Raw genomic sequence first — 25,648 nt, 5'->3', positions numbered from 1 at the left:
TCGATATATCGCGTCTAACCAATTTTCGCGAGGAGGGTTGCTTTGGCCCAAAAAACAAAACCTCCCGTATGCACGCCACCCACTTGTTGAGCGCCCAGATGAAGCGCTTTCCCGAGGGACGACCGGTTCGGCCGATACTGTAGCAACAACTACCGCCACCAACAGTTTAATGTGCTGTGATTTGTGCCCCCACACTACACGACGGGGAATGGGAAATTCGCCACGGACGCGCGCGCGTATGTTTTGGTAACAATTTTCCGGCTCGTGGAAAGCGCGCGCTAGCTTTATAAATGTGGGGGGATTTTTTTCCCCCCCATAACAACGCCACCGAAATGACCACAGACACACGCGCCAGACAGACACGGCAGACGGACTAACGCCAGCTGCACTAAGAAATGGGTTGCGATCTTGTTGAATTGGGATGGGTTTTCCCGTTTCCTGTCGAGGTTAGTTTGTTCACGGATCAGAGAAAGTGCCTACGAACACTTGAGTATGCTTGTTGGGAAAAAGGATAATAATAATTAAAATTAATTTGTTAAATTAATATAAGGTGAGGCACCATACATCCACAAAGCGAAAAACATTAATCACTCGTGGTCTACTCAACAAATTTACGACTAATTTTAAAATTTTAGTTCTTGAACTCATAATTGAGCGTAAAACCTGTCTTTCGCTGGCACATTTGGATCCACTTTCCCCTACCAATTAGTAAGTAGGATTTAGTTGTGGCCAAAGTTTTGATAAATTGTGCATATCAATTCTTCGACCGCTCAAACCAGCTTAAAACACGATTTCGCGTGCACTTTGCTAAAATTAAGTCCTCCTGCAGCACATGGTGTGTTTATGTGCGTTTTCCTTGTCGCCGGGCGTCATTGCAGTGGAAATCCTCTAGAAAATTATGACGTTCTCACATTCGTCCAACGGACAGGCAGCAAATGCCAAAAAGAACCACACCAAGTCCCTTTGTGCTGAACCGGATGGCCACCGAGAAAAACATCTGTGTTTTTATTGGCCTCGGAAGTAAAGCCGTGTCGGTGGCCAGTAGTAAACCGCGTATACCCCCATTTAACAGATTCCGACGCGGGGCGACGAATGACGATGGTTTAACCACGTAGAGGGGCATGTTGTGGGGGAGGCATATGTCATATGTGCCCTCGGTTCGGGAAAGGGCGAAAGTCAATCGTCGAGATGGTTAAAGATGACAGGAGAAGAAGAAAAAAAATATTTATTTATTTTTCTGTTTATTTTCTCGGCTTTTTCCGTTCAAGGTTACAACGGGAAAACGTTTACATATGATGTAGTCCGATTTTAATCACGTGAAATATGTGATCATTACCCCGTGTCGTTATAATGCTGCGTTTTTAATGAATGTTTTTTGTTTTACCAATTGAAGCGATTTAAAAAAACTGATTTGTTATATTTTATTTCCATTCAAAAAGGTTTCGTTTGCTCTTGACTGCTGAATCTTGACATTGAAGATTTTCTGTTTCAAGTTGAACTATCAGCATATTTGCCTGTTCAGAATTTATTGAGCATTTGGCTGACCTTCACAGCAAGACGAGGTGGCCGAGAGGTTAAGGCGTTGGACTGCTAATCCAATGTGCTCTGCACGCGTGGGTTCGAATCCCATCCTCGTCGGGAAAAAGTTTATTTTGCCGCCAGATGGCTAAACAGTGTTTTAGGCTATTTTTAGCGATGCGTCACATTTTATGTCAATTTATCACAAAACAACAACTTTGCGGTAGCATAAGTTAATCACACAGTATTATTTCATTCTTTTTCACAGTACAGTATGTGGATGTCTTAATTGTTGGTTTTTTCATTAGGTTCATCAGGTGTTAAGTGTTAATTATGTTGTGTCCTTTCGCTCTTAAAGAAAACAACTCAAATGGTTTATTTAACATTCAACAACAGCTTGTTTATTACCTAAACCTATTTTACCCTATTTAATGGGTAAAACTCCGTTTCCTCATAAACGAATTCACCACCACCAATTCTTATAACACACCGAGCACGCCCCGCCATCGTGACGAGGTGGCCGAGAGGTTAAGGCGTTGGACTGCTAATCCAATGTGCTCTGCACGCGTGGGTTCGAATCCCATCCTCGTCGAAAATTATTTTTACTTTTTTAAATTAATAGTATTGAATTAAATAAGCTTTTTAAATAAAAAATATTTTTAATCAATAATAACTTAGAAATATTTTTTCAAACAAGTTTAAGCACGAACATGGGGTAATTCGGATGGAGTAGAAATCGACGTAATCTAGCAAAAGTAAAGTAACATTGGAGACTTCGTGGTATAATCACATATTTTAATATATGTATATATATATTTATTTCTTGTTATATAATATTTTTGGTATTTATATTCATATATTCATTCTCTCTTTCTCTGTTTTGTTTGCTCCTTGTTTCGAATGAATGTCTTCTTTCTACATACGACGCTATGTGTTTTTTTGTTTGTTTCTTGAGATTTTTGTGTGTGCTTTTGCTTCTTTGAAAACTTGTCCCAACACTGCTGCTGCTGCTCGCCCTTTTTCACAATGTCTTACACAACAGCTATTTACTGGTTTGGTATCGGTTGCTCATGCAGCACGGTGTTCGGTGATAAGGTATTTTTCTTCTGTTTGTATTATTTTGTTTGTTTCAGTTAGCCTTTTTACTCCATAAAAGTGGGGTTATCTCTTCAGCAGGCTACGTTTTCCATTTGTTGTGTGGTTTCCTAACATATTCCCAAAACCGTCACACGAGGACACCAAATAGAGGGGTATCGTTTACATTTGTCTCACTTATCAATTGCCCCGACTCTTTTCCCTCGACAAATTTTCCTGCCCCCTCTCACTTTCTCTCTCTTTGTCCTCCACTAACGGGCGACCCCATAATTATGCCATTTTATGTTCGCAGCAAATATGCTACCCGCAAGAGGTCGACGTGTTTCGGTCAAAATAACGGCGGAAGTGTTTGTTTTCCGTTTGCAACATATTCCGCACTGCAGCAGTTTTCGATGGCCACGTGCACTTGGCGAGAAAATGGGAAAGAGCCAAGGGCCCATCGGGGGAAAACGCTGGGACATTCCGTTGTCCGCTGTCCAGCGCGCACCTTGTGACACTTTTTTCTCTTCTCACCATTTTTCTCACCAAGTAGGCACTGGCCTCACCGACCCCTTACCTATTTGTTGTATGTTTTCCCGTGTTCGTGTCGCGTGATATTTGACCCACATGTTTTTCCTCCTTGCCATTTGCATATTGCAACCAATTCGCTTTTCTCAATGCAGGTAAATGTACATACTATCGTCTTAGAGCACTACCACCATTCACCATTAACTTCCATTTACGAGTCTTTTGTAAGCAGTGGGGTTTTCCAATGGTTGGGTTTGGTTTGTGTTTGCTTCTCTCATGTATTCTATCGAGATTACATCCAAGTAGTCCGTTTCCAGGAGGGTGGATAACGACTACTTTCTTCATCCTTCCGGTGTTGGCGAAAAAGCAGGTTTGGGATTTATTGTTATCACACCCGGTGCACAAATACGATTTATTTATACCAACCGCGCTTTCCCAAAACCTAATTTGTTCAATGTTAAAACTTCAGATTCGTGATCAAAAAACAACCCGAAATCAAATGAAACAAAAAGAAACTCGAAGGTCCATGCTCCAAATGACTTGAAACTATTCGCGACCATCATTCAGAACTGTTCTGCAAATCGATTGGCAAAGGATTATGCTGATCGTTGAATCCCGAGGAAAGTTTATCATTTGTTAAGGCGATGTAAGAGTACTTCTTGTAAACGCCTTTTTTCTTGTCTATTTATTTACTCACATTCGTACACACACACACACACACACACTTGCACACTAGCACACACACTTTCAAACGAACACCTAGAGAAAAATAAAACAATGGTTGCACACACGCTGGTTTGTAAAATTTAGTAAATGATGGAGGAAAGAGGGATAAGAAGGGTGGTGGTTCGGGTGGACACGGTGGGACATTTAGGTTTTTGATTAGTCGGTTATGTCGATTCCCTAAATTGTTTTGCTTTGTTCGATAAACTTTCCCCAGGGACTATACCGGTAGGAAATTCTCTGCGCAGGACGATATTCGAGCGATTGTATTGAATGAAAGCTACAATACGATAACGAAAATAAATACCATAATAGGAAAGACGTTAGAAATAAAAGTTAAATTTGGAGTGTTTTCTTGGGTTAGGTCGACACCGTACGTGCAACAAATGTGGGGCTATATTCCGCACAAATTTGAGGTGAACGTCGTCATATGTCGTGTCCCCGTTATCATAACATAAATTGTTTTCTGCTTCAAAAAAATATTTTCTGAATCGTTTCTTAACCAATGTGTGTTTTATCCTACCTCCGGCAGCCTTGTATAAATGCTGCTTCCACCAAATTAAACTCTTAGCAGTATAACTACTACTTCCTCTTCACTACACAGTGCGCCAGCAAGATTTGTTTTATTTGTTTACTTAGCATTATGCGTGTGTGTGTTACTGTTTTTCTCTCTCTCTCTATCTTTGTGTTTCATCGAACACGAGGATTATCAATTGTTTAAAACCATATATTTTTCAATTTACTTGCAGCTTTCTCTTCTTCTTGTAGCTCCGGTTTTATCCCCTCCTAGAATCCCTTTCGGTTATAAATTTCTTAATTTATTTTCTCACTTTTAATTTTTCTTATAGGTATATGTATATATATGTTCATCAATATATAATGTTCTCGTGTAGTTGTTGTGTGGCTGCACACGAGACTGTTCCATTCCGTAAACCAAATGCACGAGGCTGTTTTGTTTCTTGCTAACGAAAATTTATTCATTCTTTTTTTTCTGTTTTTCCAACCACTTGAATTGAATGTGCTTTGGTTACTCTTGTTCGCTTCTTTTTATGTTTGTTTGTTGTTTGTTTTTGGTATATGCTCATGTACACGATACTCGTAGTTTTATAGGTTGTTTGTTGTTTCACACTACGCAAGGAGCACTAGATTAGATTGAGAGTACTGATGTTCTTTGCTTTCGTTTTATTCCTTCTGCTCCTTGTGTGCTCCAGTATCTCTCTCTGTCGCTCCCTTTCTCTGTGTGTGGTTGTTACTGTTTAATTATTTTTATAGTGTGTTTACGCTACCTAACATGCATCCTAAGGTACACGAATGTCTATGCCGCGCGCCAGCCAGAATACCAATATGAATGTTCTTGTAAAGTGCATTCTCCTAAACACGTGGTTTGCATGATTTCGCTTGTCCTTTCGCTTATAGGCTTCATGTTCCGTGCCGGAGTGAAAATTTGGTTACCGAAAGAATACTACACAATAGAAGTTAAAAAAAAGGATAACAGTTATATACCCAGAAAGTTCTCTTGCTAATTGTTATCCAAGAATTGTTCAAACAATCAAAACAAATCAAATGGACCTCTCTCATGACTAGATTTGATTCCCAATCGAGCTCTCTTTTTCGGGAGAGCTAGCAGGAGGTAGGTATTATTTTATTTCCGCATAATTAATTTAACCAATTTAAAACATTTTTAAAATGTATCTTTAACCCCAGGAATGGGTGAAATTAACATGGAACAAAGAACTTAAACAACTTTCATAGATAAACAGACTTTTTCAATGGTTTTGGATCTGTTGGACGCATGCAGTTCCAAAATCATGGCCAAATGTGAGTTTATCTGCGAAAATGGTTCAAATATTTTGTTTCAAAAATGATTAAAATTGTATAATTTTATTTTAGGACCTTAGGATCCAAAATATCCTTTTGTGCCCCTATGGACAAACATATTAAAAAAGCTCAACTCTGATGTAATGGTTAACGAGATTAGTTTTTGGTTGTGCTGGCGCAGTTCAAATAGCATATTCGGTGCAATTATTATTCACTATCTCTAACATTCAATCATTCTTCACATTCCCTGTCATACAAGCGCGTACGCACAAACAGAACCACGGACATACCACCTTTCGCTCGTTCGCGGACATTCCTCATCGGCTAACACTTATACGCAACGTACGCATAAACTTCGCCCTCCCCCCCCCCCCCCCCCCCCTCTGGATTCGGGGCCGGGCAAGTTGGGGTTTTGCTGGATTTTGGGCATCATCTTGCCCCGGTTTCAAAATATATTCTACAACATTTCACCGATTTAACCTAGAGCCACAACGCCTTCTGTCGGGCACGATGTGTCGGGGATCGTCCAAACGGAGGCGCTGCTGCTGCTGTTTAAAACCATTACTCGGGGCCACTCGCCACTTATTTGTTTTCCTCTCACCGTTTGGTTTTTGGAAGCAGCGACGAAGAACACGGAGGTTTGCTTGTTCCTTTCTCTGCTAGCGTGCTTGTGTTCTCAATGTTTCGCTCTGCTTCACTTTGCATTCAATGGGTTTCCCTAACATCCCCTTCACGAGCTTCCAATGTATCTTTTCATTAAATATTATCAGACGGATTTTGTGTTTTTTTTTCTCTTCTTCTTATTCTTCCCAGTTTTGTCTCACCACATTTACTCCCCCAACATCGGCTCTATGTGTGCGCATTATGTTTTGTTTGAGTTACTTTCTGCTTCTGTGGGTCCAATTTGACCTCCGGGGGTGCTTGCATAGCCATGGGCTTTCTTTAGAGATTTGTGTAATCCTTCTTTCACCTCATGCTACGCAAAAAAAAACGTATGCTATCCGGGTGCGTTCGGTCGTCACCACACATGTGACCGGGTAAATGTTGTGCTAATGTTATCACCCTGACTAGCTCTAGACGCAATGCGAACTGTTTCTCAGTCAACAAAACAAAAAGAAACACAACTTTGCTTTTGCGCCCTTTTAGAGCCGATTTTCCATCCCTCCCACCCGCTGATGGAGTTCCCCAAACACGTGCACGTGGGCGGGGCACACACACACGCACCCGTATATGAAAGCTCGAAGCCTCGGTTACTGCCGGTTTTTCGCAACCTCGTCGCAGTAATAGGCTACTAACATCTTTAATGTGTGTGTAATTATAGTTTCCTTTCCTTTTCCGGGACTTTCCGTCTTCGTGCTGTAGCAGTAGCAGCGGACACAATCACAATCAAAGTCACACGCACAAACACACACACATACGCACACACGTCGAAACACGTTAAACGATAGTAATAACAACTAAATACAACATTACAACATTACATAAATTGCGCTCAATGCATATCTTTATGTACCTTTTGTGCACGTGGTGCTGCGGGTTGTTGGCGGGATTTTGTTCCTTTGTTCATTAACAGTAGATTGTTGTGCTGCGGCACACGAAACGAAACGCAATGCAATGATACAATTCATTCGCATTTTGATGCAGTATGAGATTATTCTGTTTTATTTGTTTGTTTGCCGTTGTTCATCAAGCGATCAAAGTAATGGCCGCCCGTTTATCTTCTTTACAAACAGCAACGAGATATGCGACGTTTTTGGAAGGAAATGTATCTCAACGCAGTTAAATGATTTATATAAATTGTTTCGCGCCTCGCACTGCACTGTTTTACTTGCACATCCACCCGCAACTTCTTTGGTTCCGTCGTTCGTTTCGCTTATCATTATATACTTTTCCAACTAGTTAACATTCATCATTACACACCACCCTCACCACACCCGCTACTGTAAATAATTGTTGCACTACCAAAAAGGAAGAAAACAAATAGAATACTGTACGTTTTTTAACTCACTCTCTTTCTCTACCTCTCTCTCTCTCTCTTTTTACAGCAAACTTTTTCAAACCCTGATGGTGTACACAGCAATAACACATATCCGTTTCATTACTTTACGTTTAAATTACTAACAATTAGCTATCCTAGGGCAAGGATCATTCCTTCGTCCTCCCGTCCACCGCATTCGGTCATCGTCAATCCCATTCTATTCCTTCTCTTCTTTCGCCACTCCAAATGTCAACACAACGACGCGGTTTTAACCGAGAAAGCATTAACAAAACCGAACTTATTTCTCTTCTAGCCTTAACCAATGCGATTTATTATTCGTAACATTTTTTTATATGGCTGTGAATGGGTCATCCATTTTTCTGCCCCTTTTGTGGCGTTTTATTTTTGGTAATTTTAGACTGGTTATTAATTTTTACGCCACGTTTTCACGTGCTATTGTTAGCTGGGAAACTGATTCTGTCTGCATACGCCACAGTTCTTTGGTATATAACATAATTTTCTACACAGAAACATGGCTCTCGCGGGCGGGGCAGATTAACACAATAAATAAACAGAATTAAATAAGCACCATACACAGACGATTGATTGACTGAGCATAACGAATCAATGACTAGTTTTTAAATGATATTTGCAAGGCTCGGGCATGCAACCGAAACACTAGGGACCGCCTTGGAGTCCCCGCTATGCGAACACGGTTTAAGACTATCGAAATTAACAGCATCTTTGTCGAAGCTCTATTTTCTTTTTATCTTGTTCTAAAATTAATTGGAGACACGTTAATAAATGCAAATGCACTTCCAAAAGCGTAACAGGAAGGAGAGATTTTTTGGTGTAAATTTAGATTCAGTATTGCACAAACAGCATTCGATATTATTTCCGTTCGTTTTCGTTTGCTTTACAGAGTGCTTGCAATTGATACGTACATTTTCGTAAAAATCTTTCGCGCCTATGTTAGAATGTTAAATCAATAAATCAACAAAATGGCTTCTAAAATACACAAAGCCACGCACAAGCCTCCCAACTGATTACGAAAAGTGCTTTTTCCTCAAACATAACCAATGTTTATAGCATTTCAATGTTACTTGAAACATCCTGTTAATTTGAATAACATATAATAAGAATCCTGAATAACATTTCGATGGCAAAAAAAAAAGATAAACATAAACAGATCCATCACACGTGTGCTAACCAAAGATCAAGTGTTCCTTGAAACATTCATTTCGATTGATGAATGGTTTACCCCCTAGATGAGATTTCATTCTGCAGTGGCAAACAAAGTGGCCTGTGGAGCCGTAAAAAGAAATATTCTTGCAATAAAATAAAGTTAACGAGATTGTCTAAAAACCAGGCTAAACGATTTTCGATACTCGCTATCGAACACTCTCGACTAAACGTAATTATTCTTCGCAATACGTACAACAAATGTGGTCGTTCAGGTATTTTAAACCTATGATGGCTGTATGGCAAAGTAACAATTTTTATCGCTGCAAAAGCGGAAAGTGATGCACGGTAGTGGGTTCCCAAACACACTTTACACGCAGGATGATCTATAATCTGGTTCGTTTTAAAACGTGTCGGCTACAAGTTCCGGCAATTGTCTCTAATACACCAACTTAACACCATACCAAACACGGTAGTAATAATACTAATTGAAAACACTTATAGAGTGATGTATAAAATGGCCTTCATCGCTGCTTCTTCTGTGCTTGCGCTCACCGACCGTTTCCTTCCGTTTCCGTGCAGCTGCGTTTACTTACAAAACTATCCCGACAAAATTCCTTTCTCTTTCGATTTACTTGTCCGTCCGATGAACTATGCCGGTTGTTAAATGATCTATAGATTAACATAATGTATGTTAAGAAATGAATCAATCGTTCTACCGTCCGTACGTTTCATTGGACTCTTTCGTTTTTCTCCCTCTTTGGACGAGTCTTTGCCGGAGTGCTTGGCGGAGATACCGCTGATAGAGCCACCGGCGGGTTTAGCTAAAACAAATCCGACAACAGAAGTCATCTGACAAACAAATTACGTACTCATGTCGCACACAATGGTATCGAAGGTACGAAACAACCGGCTTCATTTTATGTTCACCCTTGACGAAGAAGCTTCGACGTGCGTGTGTTACTTTGAGTCGTGACGCGATTGCATAACCCGTCCTGAATGAATGCTGCACCAACAATTTAGCAAACAATTTTTCGCTCCGGTCCAAACTCCGGATTGGTGAAGGAAAAGCCGGAAAACTCGTCCTGGTTGATGCACCGGATGATATCGTTCGGTACCGGCGTTAGCACGGGGTCCTCCTTCGTGAACTCGGTGTCGAAGTTGAGCGCATCGCGGGCACTTCGCTGTAAAATTGAAACAGTAACGTCATCAGTGGGGCAAAGAAATGAAAGGATTTATGTATCGTGTATACCACTCGTGGCCGGAATGGTGGTCGAACTTTGCGCTGCTCTAGCGCCTCCCAGTCCATATCCTTGAAGAATGGATGACTTCGGATTTGGTTCTCACCGTCGGTGCAACCTAACCGCTTCGCTGAATTTTTGGTCATGAATCCTACGAAATGACGGAACATTAGTAACCAGCAATAGGGCATACGAGCTGGAAGGGAAAATACCTTTGAGAATGGATACTGCCTCACGGGAAAGCCATACGGGGTAGAGGACGTCGTCCCGAAGGATTGCCTCGAACAGGTCGTCCTCGTTGTCCGCCTCGAACGGTGGTTGGCCGGCCATCATTTCGTACATGAGCACACCGAGCGCCCACCAATCTACCGAAGGTCCGTAGTCGAGTTCTTGCAAAATCTCGGGTGCAATATAGTCCGGCGTACCGCAGAACGTCGACGTGAGGTTGTCTCCGGTGATGCCCTCCTGCAACAAGAGGGAAATGATAAGCAAAAACAGGTACGATCGTGTATGCGCTAGTGACCAAAGTTACCTTGCACATTCCAAAGTCGGCCAGCTTGCAGTGGCCTTCCGCATCGAGCAGGATGTTGTCGAGCTTGAGATCGCGATAGATGACACCGTTCCGATGCAGGAACTGAAGCGCGAGCGTCACCTCGGCCGCGTAGAAGGCGGCCCGCGGTTCGTCGAACTTCCGCGCGCGCTGTATCTGGAACATCAGATCGCCCCCGTTCACGTACTCCATCACGAAGAACAGCCGGTCGGGCGTCTGGAAGCAGGAATGCAACGCCGTCAGGAACGGGTGCTTGGCGGCCAGCGCCAGTATGCGCTTCTCCGTCATCGTGCAGTCCACGTCGTCGTCCTGCAGGATTACGTCCTTTTTCAACACCTTGATCGCGTACACCTCGTCCGTGCCCTTCTTCTCCGCCAGCATCACCTTGCCGAACGAACCCTTGCCGAGGACCTTGATGAAGTTGAAGTCGTTCAGGCACACCTTGCCCGGCATCGGACGCGCATTCCCGTCATCATCGGTACCGAGGTTCAGCAGCATGCCCATCATCGGTCCGCCCGACTTCGAGGTCTGACCAGCTCCACCTCGTCCACCCGCCCCCGCACCACCATGATGGCCACCGGACGCGCCCAGCTCGCTGTCCACGCTACTCTTGGTGGAAAGCGTATCCAACGAGCACGTGTCGTCCGAACGTTCCGACATGGACAGATTATCACTAGGCGTTTGGTTAGAGTACTGGAAAGAGAGCAACCGTTCGTTAATCGTTCCGCTCCACTCCACGGTCTGGACACTCTTTAGTTCCACACAAACCTTAGATCTACGGGGTGGTGTTTTATCCATGGTGATGCCCATCTCGTTCAGCAGCTCCGCCAGCTGCTTCGTATTGATGCCGCAGTTGTTCGCCACGTTCCCTTCGCAGCGCCGATGGATGTTCATGCTGCAAACCTCGCACTTCAGACCCTGCCGGATGATGCCGTACAGCAGCGACCCGCAGTGATCACAGAACGTCAGCCGCTTGAAAGAGTGCACTGAAAACCTATGTGGCATATTTACATTGAACCGTTGGGCTGCTTCCGCTGGCGTCGGTTTCGTTTGCTGCAGAAGCAAGAAGGAGGAAGGAACGTTAGATATCGAAAAACATCAACCCCCGGTGACGGTACTTCACTCTTACCTCATCCTTTTTCTTTGGACATTTGGTTACGACCGAACTATGGCACCGCTTGTGGACGACGCACGTGCACACTACAAATGGGAATGGGGGAGGAAGAAGGATAAAAATGGAGAAAATAGAACCTATTTGCATCGTAGCTGGAATAATGGCCACAATCGACTTGTTTTAGCGGCCGCAAACCTTCGCAAATTGTGACCTTAATGGTTTTGCTTCCTTTTTTATCATTTTTTTTATGCCAGAGAAAGAGAGCCCCCTAATGGTTTCAGTAAAGCACAGCGAAATAACCAAACGAAACAGCAAATGAAGAGAGCGGAGAGGGTAAAAAAGAAAAGAGAAACGAAACCATCGAACAAACGACACAGAGATGCAGAGGTCACAGGCCACTGATAGATGAAAGATGGGAAAATATATAGAGACAGTAAAGTAAGAGAGTGTTTTAAAATCCATCGAACCCCATGACAGCGATGCAAACTCAAAGGTTGGTTATTTCCCTCGCAAAAATAAAGAAAAACATAAAACAAACCCAAGCAAGAATTAGTAAACAAACAATGAACCACCGCAGACCCGAGATGTAAAGAAACAATGTCAATAAATCCTACAAACGTACCATCAGCAGTTATCAGAAGAGTCAATAAACTTGCGAAAACGTAAAAGAGTTCAAGAACAGCTTGAATAGGAGGTAAATGAATGATGCGAAATCAAAATATAATGCCATGCACAAACGGGCGGACCAAATAGTAGATGGGTATTAGTACTAACAAACAAAGCGAAAAATAGAACCGAACAAACTTTAAACCGGCGGCGCAAACACTGTTAAGTGGGAGTGAAGAAAACTGAGGCGTAAGTTTTGAGTAGGAAATCGATAGCACAATCAAACGAGTGAGCGATGGAGAATGAAAAAATTATTGAAAATTAGTGGAAAGCGACAGAAAGAATCACAGGAATTTGTGTTTCGCAAACGATTTCGCGTGTGTAACAAAAAAAAAAGGTACAATTTACGTAGAAACAACAAAATCAAATGAAAACAGACAAAACAAAACAAAACCACAACGAAGGTAATTCTATTCCAGTTTTGTTTTGTTTGCATTCCCTCTCTCTCTTTCTCTTCTATGGTGGCCTTACTTAAGCTGCCCATAAAGCTTTTTCGAAAATTCGCAGCGCGTGTGCATCCGGATGGGCGCATCTTCTCCTTACCTTGACACTGATAGCCCTGTTTGCCTAATCCCCTGTAAGAGTTAAGAAAAGAGAGAAGAAAACAAGCAACACGAACGTTACAAGGGGCTTTAACCAGCAGCATTTGAGAGAAGACAGTGGATGAATAAAACAAAACCAAGGGGGGGAAATAATTTTCATGTTTCTTCCGTTTGTAGAAAAGATGTGCAAAATGAGTGTTGGAACAAGAAAGGGGAAAGAGTTTGATTCAGCGTAAATTACATGTTAAAGACAACGGCATCGGAACACTGAATGTGCTACGATCCGATCGTCCGTACTACCGTGGTGGTTGGAGAAGATCGTGTTAGCAATGAATTTGTTAGTTTGCGGAATCAATCGTGAGCCCCGGAACTTGTTTAGTCGGTGCAGCGAACCGGTCGCTATGAACTAAAGGGACACAGGTTTGCAATGTGCACACGGTGTGCGTGTGTGTGGTGTGTTAGTAGCAGCGATGTTGAGAATGTACTAATTAGAACGCCCGAACCGAGCCCGGCAAGCACCGCGGAGATTGAAAACACCACAGGATTTACATCTTCTTGCACTACCGAAATATGGAGGAATGGAATCGGCTCGAACCGACCAACCACGCTTGCAAACCGAACCCGAACCCGATGAGATGAGGCACCAAGAAACACCACCCCGCAATACACACGAGATCCGTCCGATACGTTACCATATAAATTCACGACAGTGCGAACAGAACGTTGGTTGACGCAGAAATGTTGCCATAAACTTGTGACCATTAACCTAGAAATAGACGGAGCGAGGGAAGAGAAAGAGAGTGAGAAAAATAGACGAAAACAATCAGTAATTTGACGGACGGATTGGGACGATAAGTAGTGTGGGAGGGTGGATAGGGTATGCTTGGCCGCACAATTGCTGTTGAATAGTTGAATTCTCCACTCAATGTTAGAATACCTTTCTACTCGTCGTGTAACTCATTTAAAATCACTTCTTAAAATCTTTTCTCATCTGACATTTCGATAACAGGCTTGAAAAGAGGATGTAAAGTGTCGAGGGCTGAGACGAGATCTTAAGTGATATTAGTAGTGCTAATAGACGCAATAATCATCCGTAGTATTCATAATCAAAAGATGTTGTTAGTCAATAACCACTTTGACCCAACATGCAGTCCGAAGAAACCTTCCTTAATAACTTCATGCGCCTTTTTATAGATGACCCAATTCCTCACAAAACCTTGCCAATCTCCAAAAAATAAAAAAAAGGTTCCGATTTGATTGGCAAGATACACACAAACCGGCAGTGCAGCGTTCCTCTGCTTGCTGGCGTGATTGATATCCAAGAATCATGCACCGAGGAAACCCTTCTCTACAGGATCATGCACCACAATAGTGGAATAGGGGTTCGTCTGTCTCACTTTAGTGAATGCACTTCGTTTTCAATTGGCTTTTAAAAATAGTACTCTACGGGCACACTCATCATCCATTTGCAGTGAGCATTCATATATGCATCACCATCATCATCATCGTCGTCGTCGTTGTCGTCGTTGATGCATCCTCCGATGGAGGCAGTTCCATCGGCTACATTTCTCCTGACCACCGGCAGCCAACCTATCTGGAGTTGATTATTTGATGTTCTATTTCAAATCTAGGACAGCCCCCGTTCCACTGGTCAGAGGAGTTGCATTATAGCCACGATTCGTGCGCTTGTGTAAAGGTATTTGGCAATTTGATTTAATTCAACTGAGGCGTAGGAAAATTCACTTCACGTACATCTCCGTTCCTATGGGTGAACGAATTAGATTCGCACCAAACGCAACACGAAACAGCGTCCACTATCACTAAACCCCGGGATCGCACAACAACAGTGTGCTTTCGCACGCAATCATCGCAATTGCGGCCACCTCCACCGACAACGCTGGATTCGAATTCAACAGGTTACAGCATATGCAATTGCTACCAGGCTGGCAATCACCGATTCCGATCCAGCAAAACCACACAAATATAACCTCAGCGCAAACAATCAGCACCCCTCATTTGCTGATTGACGGGTGGAAAAACAGGGGGCCCGGTAGTGGTAGGAAAGCAGATTGATTTGTGTTTTTCGCAGTGAAGTGTGCGAATCGGGTTCGGGCTTCCGCGTCGTACATCAGTTTAGTTGTTTCGATCAGACTCAACAGGTTTTGCAGTTTTGTTTTGTGCTTTTAATTTGTATTATTGTAGATTTTCCTCACGCATCAAAATGGAGGCGCCTGGTTGCGCATGGAACTTTTTCGCACGAACGATGGAGGCGCATGGTGCCGGATGAAAATAAACAAAAAGGAGATTGGCAGAGTGTATATACTTGCTTGGGTTTAAATTATAACAGTTTCCACACTGTTTCTTCGATACACTAGCACATCTCAGAACGGAACCGACCCGGCGGTGCACTGCGGACAATACCCAGCATGCAACTAAAGAGCATGAACAATGCCCAACCGGTACCATTTTCGAAAGGAATGTGTATCAATTTAATTCACAGTGGCCCCTCTCTCGACGTTGGTGGGTTTTTGCTTTTGTTTGTTTTCGTTAGTCCAACCCACGACGCCCTTCCCGTGCGGCGTAATCAGCGGCGATTCAATTCCCGTTTACAATTTACATCCTCTCACGTCAATGGCCGGGCGGGAGGGTTTGGTTTTGCGAACCAACGTTTGGCGAGCAAGCCAAACAGGGGTGGGATGGACTCGTGTAGCACGTTTTAATATAACATACGGTGATTTTTGTTGTAGATTGTTGCAGCCGCAAAAGTGCGCTTCGAAACGCAAGAAACAAAGGCTCATCCGCCACAACGTTTTTAGACGTCACCACGAAAAGGGACGAAATAAGGATTTGTTCTGTTGTCTCGCGCTGTGCAGGCCAAAGTGCAATGATCACTAGACGGCCAACCTCCTACGAATGGATGGGCTGCGAAAGGAATGGCGGGGAGGGGGAGGCGAGTTGGGATGGTTGGTTGAAATTTCAATTAAAAGCTGACCTGATGAACACGTCTTCTCATGGCACCGCGGCGGCGATTTAAAAATGGCTGATCTTTTACAACCGCCCGGCGGCACGAGTTCTGCGAGGCAACATTGTTGGCGTCCTGCGTCCATCGGAGATCGATCTTCACGTGCAGCCGGCCCTGTGGCTCAAGATCAACCTGTGGGGTGAATGGACAAAGTTCGCGTTAGTTGCCGTGCCGGTTTATTTGTTCATCGTCTTCGGTCTACTCCGAACTTTCTGCTTACCCAAAAGTCTGGCTGCTCGGACTCGTTCCGCGTGACCAGCTCCTCGAACGGTATTGTCGCGTTCGCCACGAACACGTCCGTGATGGGACCCTCGTGGAAGATCGTCATCCCGAGCACGTTCGCGCCATCCACCTCGTGTATGAAGCTCTCGTTCCAAACCGGATCAAAGGTACGTGGTTTTGTGGTGGACCGGTCTAGAAATGAGAAACAGAAGGGTACAATAAGTTATCATTGTAGTTATCATTTAAATATATTTCATGTTATTTTACATAAAAATTAAATAGAATTGAATTTCTTGCTTCCTTATTTATAGCCTCATTGGAAAGTACTCGTTCGTTAAAGAGGTAAAGAAACCGTACATAATACTGGCAAAGTAGATTAAAAATTAATCCCAGGAACAATTCTCGCCCCCATCCGATCATCTAAAGTACAGCATTGTGTGCACGATCTCCCACGCAAATGTTTCCCCTCGCCATTGACGGACGACCAAGACATTGCTCTCTGAATTCCTGTCGCCATTTTCACGCTTTCAGATCTATCTTCTCGAGTACACGCTTCGACCGTCGGCGCTCAGTCGATGCCGATTATCTTCGGTATTTTAACGGGTTGCATTTAATTACACCCACCTTGAGATTGCGCGAGCAAGACGTATGCAATAATTCACTCGCTGTTAATTAGCAATGTTTTCCACCCACCTTCGGTTTCCTATTTCGCCTCCCTTCAGCTTCCCGCCGCCCGCGAGGAGTTCTCTTTAGGAAGGGAGGAACGTCTTTCCGAAAGATCACGCGACATTCGTCAAGCAATATGTGTCACTTATTTGTGGAAACTCTCTATTTTGTTTTTCCTCTGCAGGAAAAGATTTCAAGCGGACTTTTTGCTTTACATTTTTTCATCCAATGGAAAAAAGGGAAATAATAAATCGAATCGGCACAGTATGGTGCACTTTTCTGCGGTGGAAAATTCTGATTCACATTTCCGAGAAGCCATGATTGACAAAACTTGTTCTCGGAATTGGTGCAATCGGCTTGGAAAAACACCTCGCTCGGAATGCGCGTATGGCCATCAGGGAAGGAAAGAAACAACAGCGGAAGGAAAGGTAACGAAGCGGCCGTAAATAAATATGATTCATTAAGGTACGGGCCGGGGTAGCCTCGTACCGCACCGGTCGCATCGGGTTGGAAAATATGCCACAGTCCACCACTGCAGTCTAAACCAACAACAAGCCCGGGGAAGTACGATTCCCCTGCGCTTCTTGGGAGCGAAAGGACCGGAACGGAACGGAAGTGGCTCTCCTCGGCACGATTGCAACAGCACGGACACGAGGCGGTTTTGTTTTATTTTCCCATTTCATTGACCTACTTTCCAATAAATCGTTTTTAATCGAGCCTGTCTTCCACTTTTCCGTGCGGGTCAAACATACACACACACACACAGAGGTTCGAGTCTGGCGCGTGCTGTTTTTCCTCGTTGTTGTCGCGTTCATCAGATGCATACATGTGTGTTTGATTTTCAAGAAAATGCGGCTAAGACGAGGGTTTGTTTTGTTGGGACATTTTTGGATTCTCCACCTTTACGCTCGACTTTCGGGATGAGCGTGATGTTTGCCACGAACACGGAACAAAATCCGCAATCCCATCTTCCCCGTACCTTGCGGAGTAATTGGGGTGATCACGTGATCGTAGCAGGTTGACTTTGTCCATGATATTGGACCGGAAGGGGAGGGGGGGAAGAAAATGGGCTGGAACAAGGGATAAAGCTAGACCTTCGTAAGACCTGCGTTGGTGCGCAGTTTTTATACCATGGATTCGATACGGAAGGTTGGATTGTGTGGCTTTATGACATTGACTCGAGCAGCATCTCGGCTCTCTTGGTTGATAAAACGTTGATAAGATAATGGGACAGCATTTGGGGATGAACGAAGGATAGACATCCGCTAAGCGGCGTAATTTGCATCCAGACCATCCGACAACTGAATAAGACATATTTAAAATAATGAATTTGAAACGACTGCCAACGATTAGAAGCATTTTTAAGAGTCAGATAATTACAATATAATAAATAGTTTCTGCCACTAATCGCAAAAGGGTTGAAATTAATATTTATAAACTACAGCTTTTTATTTCCAAACATAAAGAAACCTTTCCTCCCAACGAATGATAGATATTGTAGACGATCGATGACGCACGACGGAGAAATCCGTGCCGATCATGCCAATAACAGGTTTTTGTACCTTCCTCCACAGCGAGTCATTCGTAGTGCATTATGTTTAATAGGTAAAAAGTCAAACGAATCACTAGTCATGAATGTGTGGTGAGTGTTTCTCCATGAAATTATCCTCCATGGATTGACGTAGGGCTTGGCTAGCGAATTGATCAATCGGGTGAACTTTGTTCCCGTGTCGGTTGTCTTTATGATCGGGACTTTGTTGATGAATATTCCAGTAACGGCACTTTCCCACTGCGATACTGACTCAACCCGTGGCAGGGGCACTTGGGCTTCGATTGCAGAAAATTTATTCACACCATTGCACTCGGGCGACAAGTGATTATGCGATGCATATGAAGCGGATCGCGGCCGTGAGTGTGATTAGTTAGTCACGCTTCTCCTGTGAACCACTTGTTTTAGGCGGAAAGGGTTGAAGAGACCCTTGGTTTCAGTTTAGTTTACAAAAGTATTTGGTTTTTACATTAATTTAATATATTTAAACACAACATTATAAAATTTAATTGACGAATATTCCCCTGTCGCGATCATTTTTGTCGATCCACCCCACGCGACACGCGACGAGCGGCGTTCGCTGGCGTAAACTATTTTCATCAACCTTCCCCACTTTGATAGTGACCTTGTGGAAAACGCGGAGTGGATGCTGTGTGTTTCTTCTTGCGAAACCGAACTCACACACACACACGCACACACGCATACACATAAGCGTAAAACCCTCTCATGCACTTCCGAAAGCAGCGGAAAGAGAACAAGCCTGGCCACTACTTCCTGGCTGTACACAAACCACCCATCTCTAGGCGGTTGATCAGAGTACTGTTGGTAGTGGGATGCCATTGGAACGGGGGTTTTTGGGGGAGAGGAAGTTGGACCCAAAGGAAAAGCATGGGACGCTGGTGGAAAATTAAAGGAAGGGCTCAGAAAACAAGAGGAAAATAGCACACAAGTGGGATTGAGAATGTTGAGTCAACTAGAACAACACAACTGAAATGGCAAGCGTAGCGAATACGAAGAGGTATGGGAAAGGGCTGCCAGTAGAGATGAGGGAGGCATATGCCTAGGGCCGAACATTCCTCAGTCGGGGGCAAAGATGTGCTAACCCAATTCATTGAAGTCTCACCCGCCAGAGACACGACTGCGGCGATTGCTGACTACATGAGGAAATTCAACAACCTTCGAAAACAGACCGTATATATCGGGAGAGAAAACACGAAAAACTGAGGGAAAAATCCTGACGTGTGTGTGCACGCGTGTGCGTGTGAAGACGGTCTGGAAGAGGTGAGATCAAGGAGAGTTGCACTGCGCTCGGATGAGATTTGAAAAGTGTTTATTCACAAACTGTTTTCCATCGATCCTCCTTCCTGTTAAAGGAAGGGGGAGGGGGGGATGCCTTTCCCCTCCCCTCGGCGGGAGGCGAGAGGGTGTGCGGAAATGAAGCTCTAAATAAACTGTGCTTTGTGACAAACCGTGGAGAGAAGGTCGTTTAATTTCTCTCATTTTCCCTAGGACACGCTCTCACTCGCTGCTGGCGGTGATCGGGAAAATCCAGGAACGGATATGAGGGAATGCGCGCATGGAAACCCATCCACATGCTGATAAAATTTCCCTTTAGCTCAGCAGGTCACTGGATGGTTTTGGCAGAAAATGTAAAGAGCAGCTAACAATTCGTGTGTGCGGGCTTTGTTTATCTTTTGGCATGCAGAGAAAATGCTCCAATAGTTTATTGAAAGCTTACAACATGAAAAAAAATCCTCAGTTTCTATAATCTCAGTTACTTTCATCCTCAGTTTAAGGAGGTGGTCCCATAATGTCGTGTATCTTATGCCAAAACATGCTGTCTGCCATTTTTCCGAACAATACAAGACGTAAAGACAAGACACAGGAAAAGCAAGCGGCGACCTGTTCCGACAACAGGGGAAGAACAAAAAGAGAAAAACATACAAATAGACAAGAATCATCGCCGATCACCATTAGCACTTTCTCAACGGCGACTGCGTTCGCATTGCTCGCGACATTTCCAACTACCGCCGTCGTGTGCTGACTATTGTGGTGGGAAAAAGCTGCTGGGTTTTCACACGCTCGCCAACAAAAAAAAAAGAACCCTGACCTGTGAAAACAGTCGGAGCCACAAGCAGCGAACTGTTCGCACCAGCAACGCAGGCAAGGGCAATCGCTCTCTTGTTTTCCACCGATGATCTCGCTAAACTCGCACCAACGGGGTGTGGGAAACTCGCGCTCTTTGCAGTTTTCCATCGCTTTCTTGCTCTTTCGCTGGTCTAAAAGGATCATCTGGCATCCTTTTTTTATCCACTGGGTGTTCCGCGATTTTCGCGTTTTACGCTCACCGCGAGAGCGTGTGTTTATTTCATCTGCGAGGTTTACATTTTTTTACTCCTGTTGTCTTTTTTGCTGATGGTCGACCCAATGACAGGCAGCCATTTTCATTTTCATCATCCCGCGCGCGGTGGCGGATTTTTACCTCGAAATGTCAAATCGGGGATCGGTTTCCTCGAGACGAGCTGCAGTTACAGCCCGTGCTGCCAATGTTTTCCATAGAAAGGGGCAGCATTTTCCGAATTGGTGGAACCTTTCGTTTAAACGATATCAGTTGTGATCAATAATTCGAGACATTTCCATAAAATCACCAGTTCATCTGATCTTGAAGTGTTTACTGCGAGTTTACAATGAGATCGCCATACGGTTTATAAATCTACACGTTATACTCGACGACTCGTCTATTATTCCTTTTCACATAAACGACCACAAATCGTCCTAACCAGCTTCCCAAAACGCATGGATAACAGGGTATCTAATCAGGTATCTTTGTTTGGGTAAATTCTATGCTGCAAAGTTTCCTCCTAGTAATTTGACTTTAAAACTGCCAGCGATATAGGCTGGCCTATGACCCAAGATAGAGGAACTTGTGAACGACTTCAAAAGGGAAGGTTTTAACATTTTAGAAGTGATGCGACCACTCTACTGTGATTAAACAACATTCTTAGAAGTTCACAAACGGTGTTAAAAGCTTTTACTATTTCCCTTCAATTGGCAAGAATGAGTCAGGTCTTGTACGAATCCAGGATAAATTCTTAGCAAGTTAACTTACCTATAAATTTCTCGTCGACGTCTATCGAGACGTACGGATCGATGAGCTGATCGCTGAGCCGGCCGAATGTCATCGTGTGGCGCGTTTGAAAGTCCGTCGGTCGCAGCCCGGTGGCTTCGCACACTTTCAAGCGCAAGGTACCCGTAAACATTTTGCTGCGATTTGTTGGCCTCACCGTGTCTCCACCGTGCGCGAATTTTCGCCGCTCGTCTGCCTTCTTTTATCGTGAGGAAATGTTTTCCCCGCACGGTCGGAGAGATGCACGCACGCTTCGCAAAGGACGACGAGTGTGGGGACAAAGTGTTCACCTTTTTCGCCCAGTCCCCGGAGAATCCAGAGAAGCGACAGGACGAGGTCTGAGGTCCGAAGTAGGTAGCTTGGTTGTGTTGCGGGTATCGGATGGCAGGTTGGAATTATTTTTCACTGAAATTTTCTCCTACAACGCCTTTGCTTCGACGTGCTCCGTGCTTGATGTCGAGCTGCTTGGTGGCTAATTTAGGGCTAGATGATGCAGCTGTGTTTGTTTGCCGTACATGGCCACTCGATTTTCACCGATAGTTGTACTAGTAAGTCACTTGCTGCGTTAAAAAAAGCAAATAATATAAAATTAAATCCTGTGCCCAATGTAAAGTGTCAAGTAATGACAACCTTTTTAGCCCCTATGCAAGGTTAATCCTAAGCTCGAATTACATAGAACGATTTAATAGGTAAACATCCGCTACCCGGAGTTCACAGGAGCGATCAACTTGTTTAAGCTTGCTCTATCCATAGAAACAGCTTATATTTTGATCAATTGCTACCAGCCATATGATTCTTGTATCAGAAAATCTATTTGATAAGAATTTTCAGGTATACTGCTAGCATATCTGTGTATCAACCGGCGATTCTAACCTCAAAATTGGTTCATTTTTGTACTCAGTACCACCAAGGTAAAAGAGCTGTGCCAATCCAACCTGTAGTTCCAGTATTCTTGCCACTATGGAACGGCAACGAAGGGCCATCACCAATTCGAGCAAGCTCCTGGAATCAAGACCACGCACGGAAAACGCGGAAAGCTACACCAGTGGCCTATATAAGCCGGTGGCTTGGTTGCGCACTTTCTTTCCGATTTTCAGCGATTTATTTATAGGAAGTGCAAGTGACTGTGTTTAAGTGTTATCCCATGTCTAAATAATTTAAGGCCCACGGAAATCTAGTAAACGGCTGGAGATGTTATCCCTTGCAAGGAAATTTAAACAATAAATCATCGATAACTACTACATGCACACGCAATCCACGCTCGAAGAAAACTACTAAACAGGTAACTAGATTGTTCTTCATCGCAAGAATAACGCATGAGCCTAATTGTCCAACGAAAAAAGGGGCCATACGGCCGGAACAAAATGGCATGCCAAAGACTTGAGCTGTGAGGTCGCGTCGTCTACAAAAGTACGAAGCGAACAGTTTGGCGCTTAAATCTTTATGTGCATTAAACTCCTAACAAAAAGTATGTGTACACTTTTATAAAAAGAACACTTTTCCTCTCGTTTTTACGCCATTGAGGCCCAACCTCTTCGGTGATCTTTGAATCGCAAGAAGAGCAGGAACTTTCAGGTAACTATCATTTTCCAGACCCTGATTAGTCACGCTTCGTCCGGTATGGCAACTGTCAAACCACCTTCCCGAAAAATAAGTGTACCACATCGGTGGACAGAAAGAGGGCTCTAGGGGTTTGCAACAAATGATGTGAGGAAACGGTGCGTGTGTTGAAGATGGACGTAGAAACATCCTCAAAGGTGCCACACGTTCCTATCTCGTGTGATACACTATTGAAGTGAACCACGCCAATTTAGCCCGAATCGCCATCTTCCATTTGCTCCAACCTGCAGCCAAGGCATCGGTTTATGTGGAAGCGAAAAAATGATTAGCAAACAATAGCGAGCATTGTGTGTTGATCTGTAGCTAGATGTCAGTATCCATGCCGTGTCATGCATGTTGAGCACATGCTCTAGGTTTTTTTTTTGTTTTAAAAAGTGCTGAAGTGTTGGAAAGTGTGTGCGGCTTCCATCTCCTGCCTTTTAATAAGGGGCACAACGATTCTGCAATAATTATGCGATGGTTGCCAAGTTGCCAGCTGACATCCCAATCCCTGATAACAGGACCGATGTGAAACGGTGGGGCTGGTGCGGAAGGAAATGCGGGGGTGGAGAGCTGTGATAAGAGCGCATATCCAGGAACGGAAAAAGCTTGCCATAAGCGCGCGCATCAAGCTCTCCCTGGTACGCTCTCTTGTACGCTGTTTTTCCATTCGATTGGCTTTCCCGCTTGCTCGCTTTCGGTTTTTCCTGATGTAGCTTTCACGCTTCCTTTCTCGCTTTCGGTACTCGAGCTACTTGAGTTGGACGAACAGTGGGGTAGAATAGTAGCAGAAGCCCCGGGGAGGGCGTCGGGGATTCACCACTTTTCATTTCATCAACTCGCGGTCACCAGCCATTTTCCATGGCCCTTTCGCAAGGTGTCGTCCTTTTTTCTTGGAGTGATTTTCATCCACTTGTTCGGTTGCCCGTTTTCCCACACCACACTTGGGCTTGATGAAAAATACACTGCCTGCACCCTTATTGAGGTACTTTTCTTTTCAGGTTCAGGTGGTTTTTCTTTTGCCTTATCCCTGAACAATTTTCATTTCTCTCCCTCTCTCGGGACACGCACACACATACACACACATTCATAGTCACGAGGACACGGGGTTTTTCATCGGCGGTCAATTGACTCCTTTGACGTGTCTTCTCTCGTTCTCTTCGCCGTTTTTCCATCCAGCAGCTCAACTTTGCTAGATCCTCTTGCTGCATTCTTGCACATTTCCATCACCTTGCAGCTCCCACCCACCGTACACGTACGCACAGACACACTCTCACACTCGGGAAACCTTGCGCACACACGCGTGCGTACACACGCACGCACAGGATGATGGTGGAAATTCGTTGGCAGCAAAATTTTCCTGCTCAATCTTGTGTGTGACCAAACACTCAAATCTTCACGCACGCACGCACTGTTCGGCAACGGTATTCGCGTTTCCGGAGCGCACGGTGTGCGCGTGCACACGTTGGCCCTTTAAACTTATTCTGGCATTTTGCTCCCCGTTTTACCCCATTATTTTCTGCCGTCTCAATCAACAGATCCCCACCTTGGAGGTGGTGGAGGTTGCAAGATGCGTGGAAAAGGTCGGTCGATGTGCCCGTACGTGTGCGCCGTCGTGAAATAACTTCACCCACAAACTACATACATTCACTGCACTGGCCGTGTCGATTTTACAGCTACTGCAGCTTTTGAATCAACATTTTATCGTAGTACGATGTAATTCCATGTCAACTTTGAGCACAACTTTGCATCCCGTAGACCCCTAGGAAGGATTTGTGCAGAACCCGTCCAGGGTTCGAGAAGTAGCATATTTGGCAGATTTTCAGTGGATTTCCTGATTTCCGCACGTAGCTGAACATTTATATAAATCCACTAACGATATCCGCAAACCCGTACCGTGTATTGCCCCTGTACTTTTGTGAGCTTATATTTATGCTGCTTTGGTTTCTTCACTTTTCACTCACTTGACACTTTTGCTCAGCCATTTCACCCGTTTCTTTGCGAACGACGATGCACGTTTCTTCTTGGGACTTTTTCTTTCCTACAGCTCAGTGCATGCCGCTAGCCGTGCGCAATGGAGCACTGAAAATATGGGACGAGCGAGGCAAAAACCTTTTTCCTGAAAAGTTTTTCGCACGCCAAAACGCCTGACACCACCGAACGCAGAACAGAGCGCACGGACGCTTCGCACTACACTGGCGAACACTGGCGAATAGTGTTGGCAGAATCGGGACTCGGAAGATTCGAAGATTCGATCCCTAGACGGGTTCTAAGGATTCGAATCCCATTTGACGGATCTACAGATTCGAATCCCATTTGACGGATTCTAAAGATTTGATTCAATTAGGATTCGAATCAGATTTGATTGGTTTGGGACTCGATTTGATTCGATTGTGACTTGATCGTAAACTGTTTGAATCGACTCACAATGATTTGAGTCGAATTAGTCACATAACGAGGTGAACACTGGCGAATTCCAACATCAACTGAATTCGCTAGTAAGGTAACCTGGTTGTCAAAACTCGCCTG

At 44.2% G+C, this 25,648-nt stretch overlaps 1 protein-coding gene and 2 non-coding genes across 5 annotated transcripts; 2 read left to right on the top strand and 1 right to left on the bottom strand.

Moving 5' to 3' along the window:
- Positions 1 to 1,556: 1,556 nt before the first annotated feature.
- Positions 1,557 to 1,638, top strand: Trnas-gcu (transfer RNA serine (anticodon GCU)). Its single transcript has one exon. It is a non-coding gene; the product is annotated as a tRNA-Ser (tRNA).
- Positions 1,639 to 2,028: 390 nt separating this feature from the next.
- Trnas-gcu (transfer RNA serine (anticodon GCU)) lies at positions 2,029 to 2,110 on the top strand. Its single transcript has one exon. It is a non-coding gene; the product is annotated as a tRNA-Ser (tRNA).
- A 7,208-nt stretch (positions 2,111 to 9,318) lies between these two features.
- Positions 9,319 to 25,299, bottom strand: LOC131261133 (protein kinase C). 3 transcript variants are annotated; one of them, XM_058263057.1, is made up of 12 exons: positions 25,016 to 25,299; positions 21,503 to 22,080; positions 16,177 to 16,370; positions 15,927 to 16,088; positions 13,627 to 13,700; positions 12,936 to 12,967; positions 11,742 to 11,812; positions 11,381 to 11,665; positions 10,595 to 11,305; positions 10,275 to 10,527; positions 10,074 to 10,213; positions 9,319 to 10,005 (listed from the first exon to the last, which is right to left on the bottom strand). In XM_058263057.1, exons 2-12 carry the CDS (start codon positions 21,651 to 21,653, stop codon positions 9,841 to 9,843), a joined length of 2,238 nt encoding a protein of 745 aa, XP_058119040.1. In that variant the 5' UTR covers positions 21,654 to 22,080; positions 25,016 to 25,299; the 3' UTR covers positions 9,319 to 9,840. The 3 variants fall into 3 exon arrangements, with proteins under 3 accessions (XP_058119040.1, XP_058119039.1, XP_058119041.1); XM_058263056.1 differs by having other exon boundaries at positions 10,595 to 11,665; XM_058263058.1 differs by lacking the exons at positions 12,936 to 12,967; positions 16,177 to 16,370; positions 21,503 to 22,080; positions 25,016 to 25,299 and having other exon boundaries at positions 15,927 to 16,065.
- Between the last annotated feature and the right edge of the window lie 349 nt (positions 25,300 to 25,648).

This window comes from Anopheles coustani, chromosome 3 (genome assembly GCF_943734705.1).
Source record: "Anopheles coustani chromosome 3, idAnoCousDA_361_x.2, whole genome shotgun sequence".
NCBI lineage: Eukaryota > Metazoa > Arthropoda > Insecta > Diptera > Culicidae > Anopheles > Anopheles coustani.
This window is presented reverse-complemented; position numbering and strand designations above follow the sequence as displayed.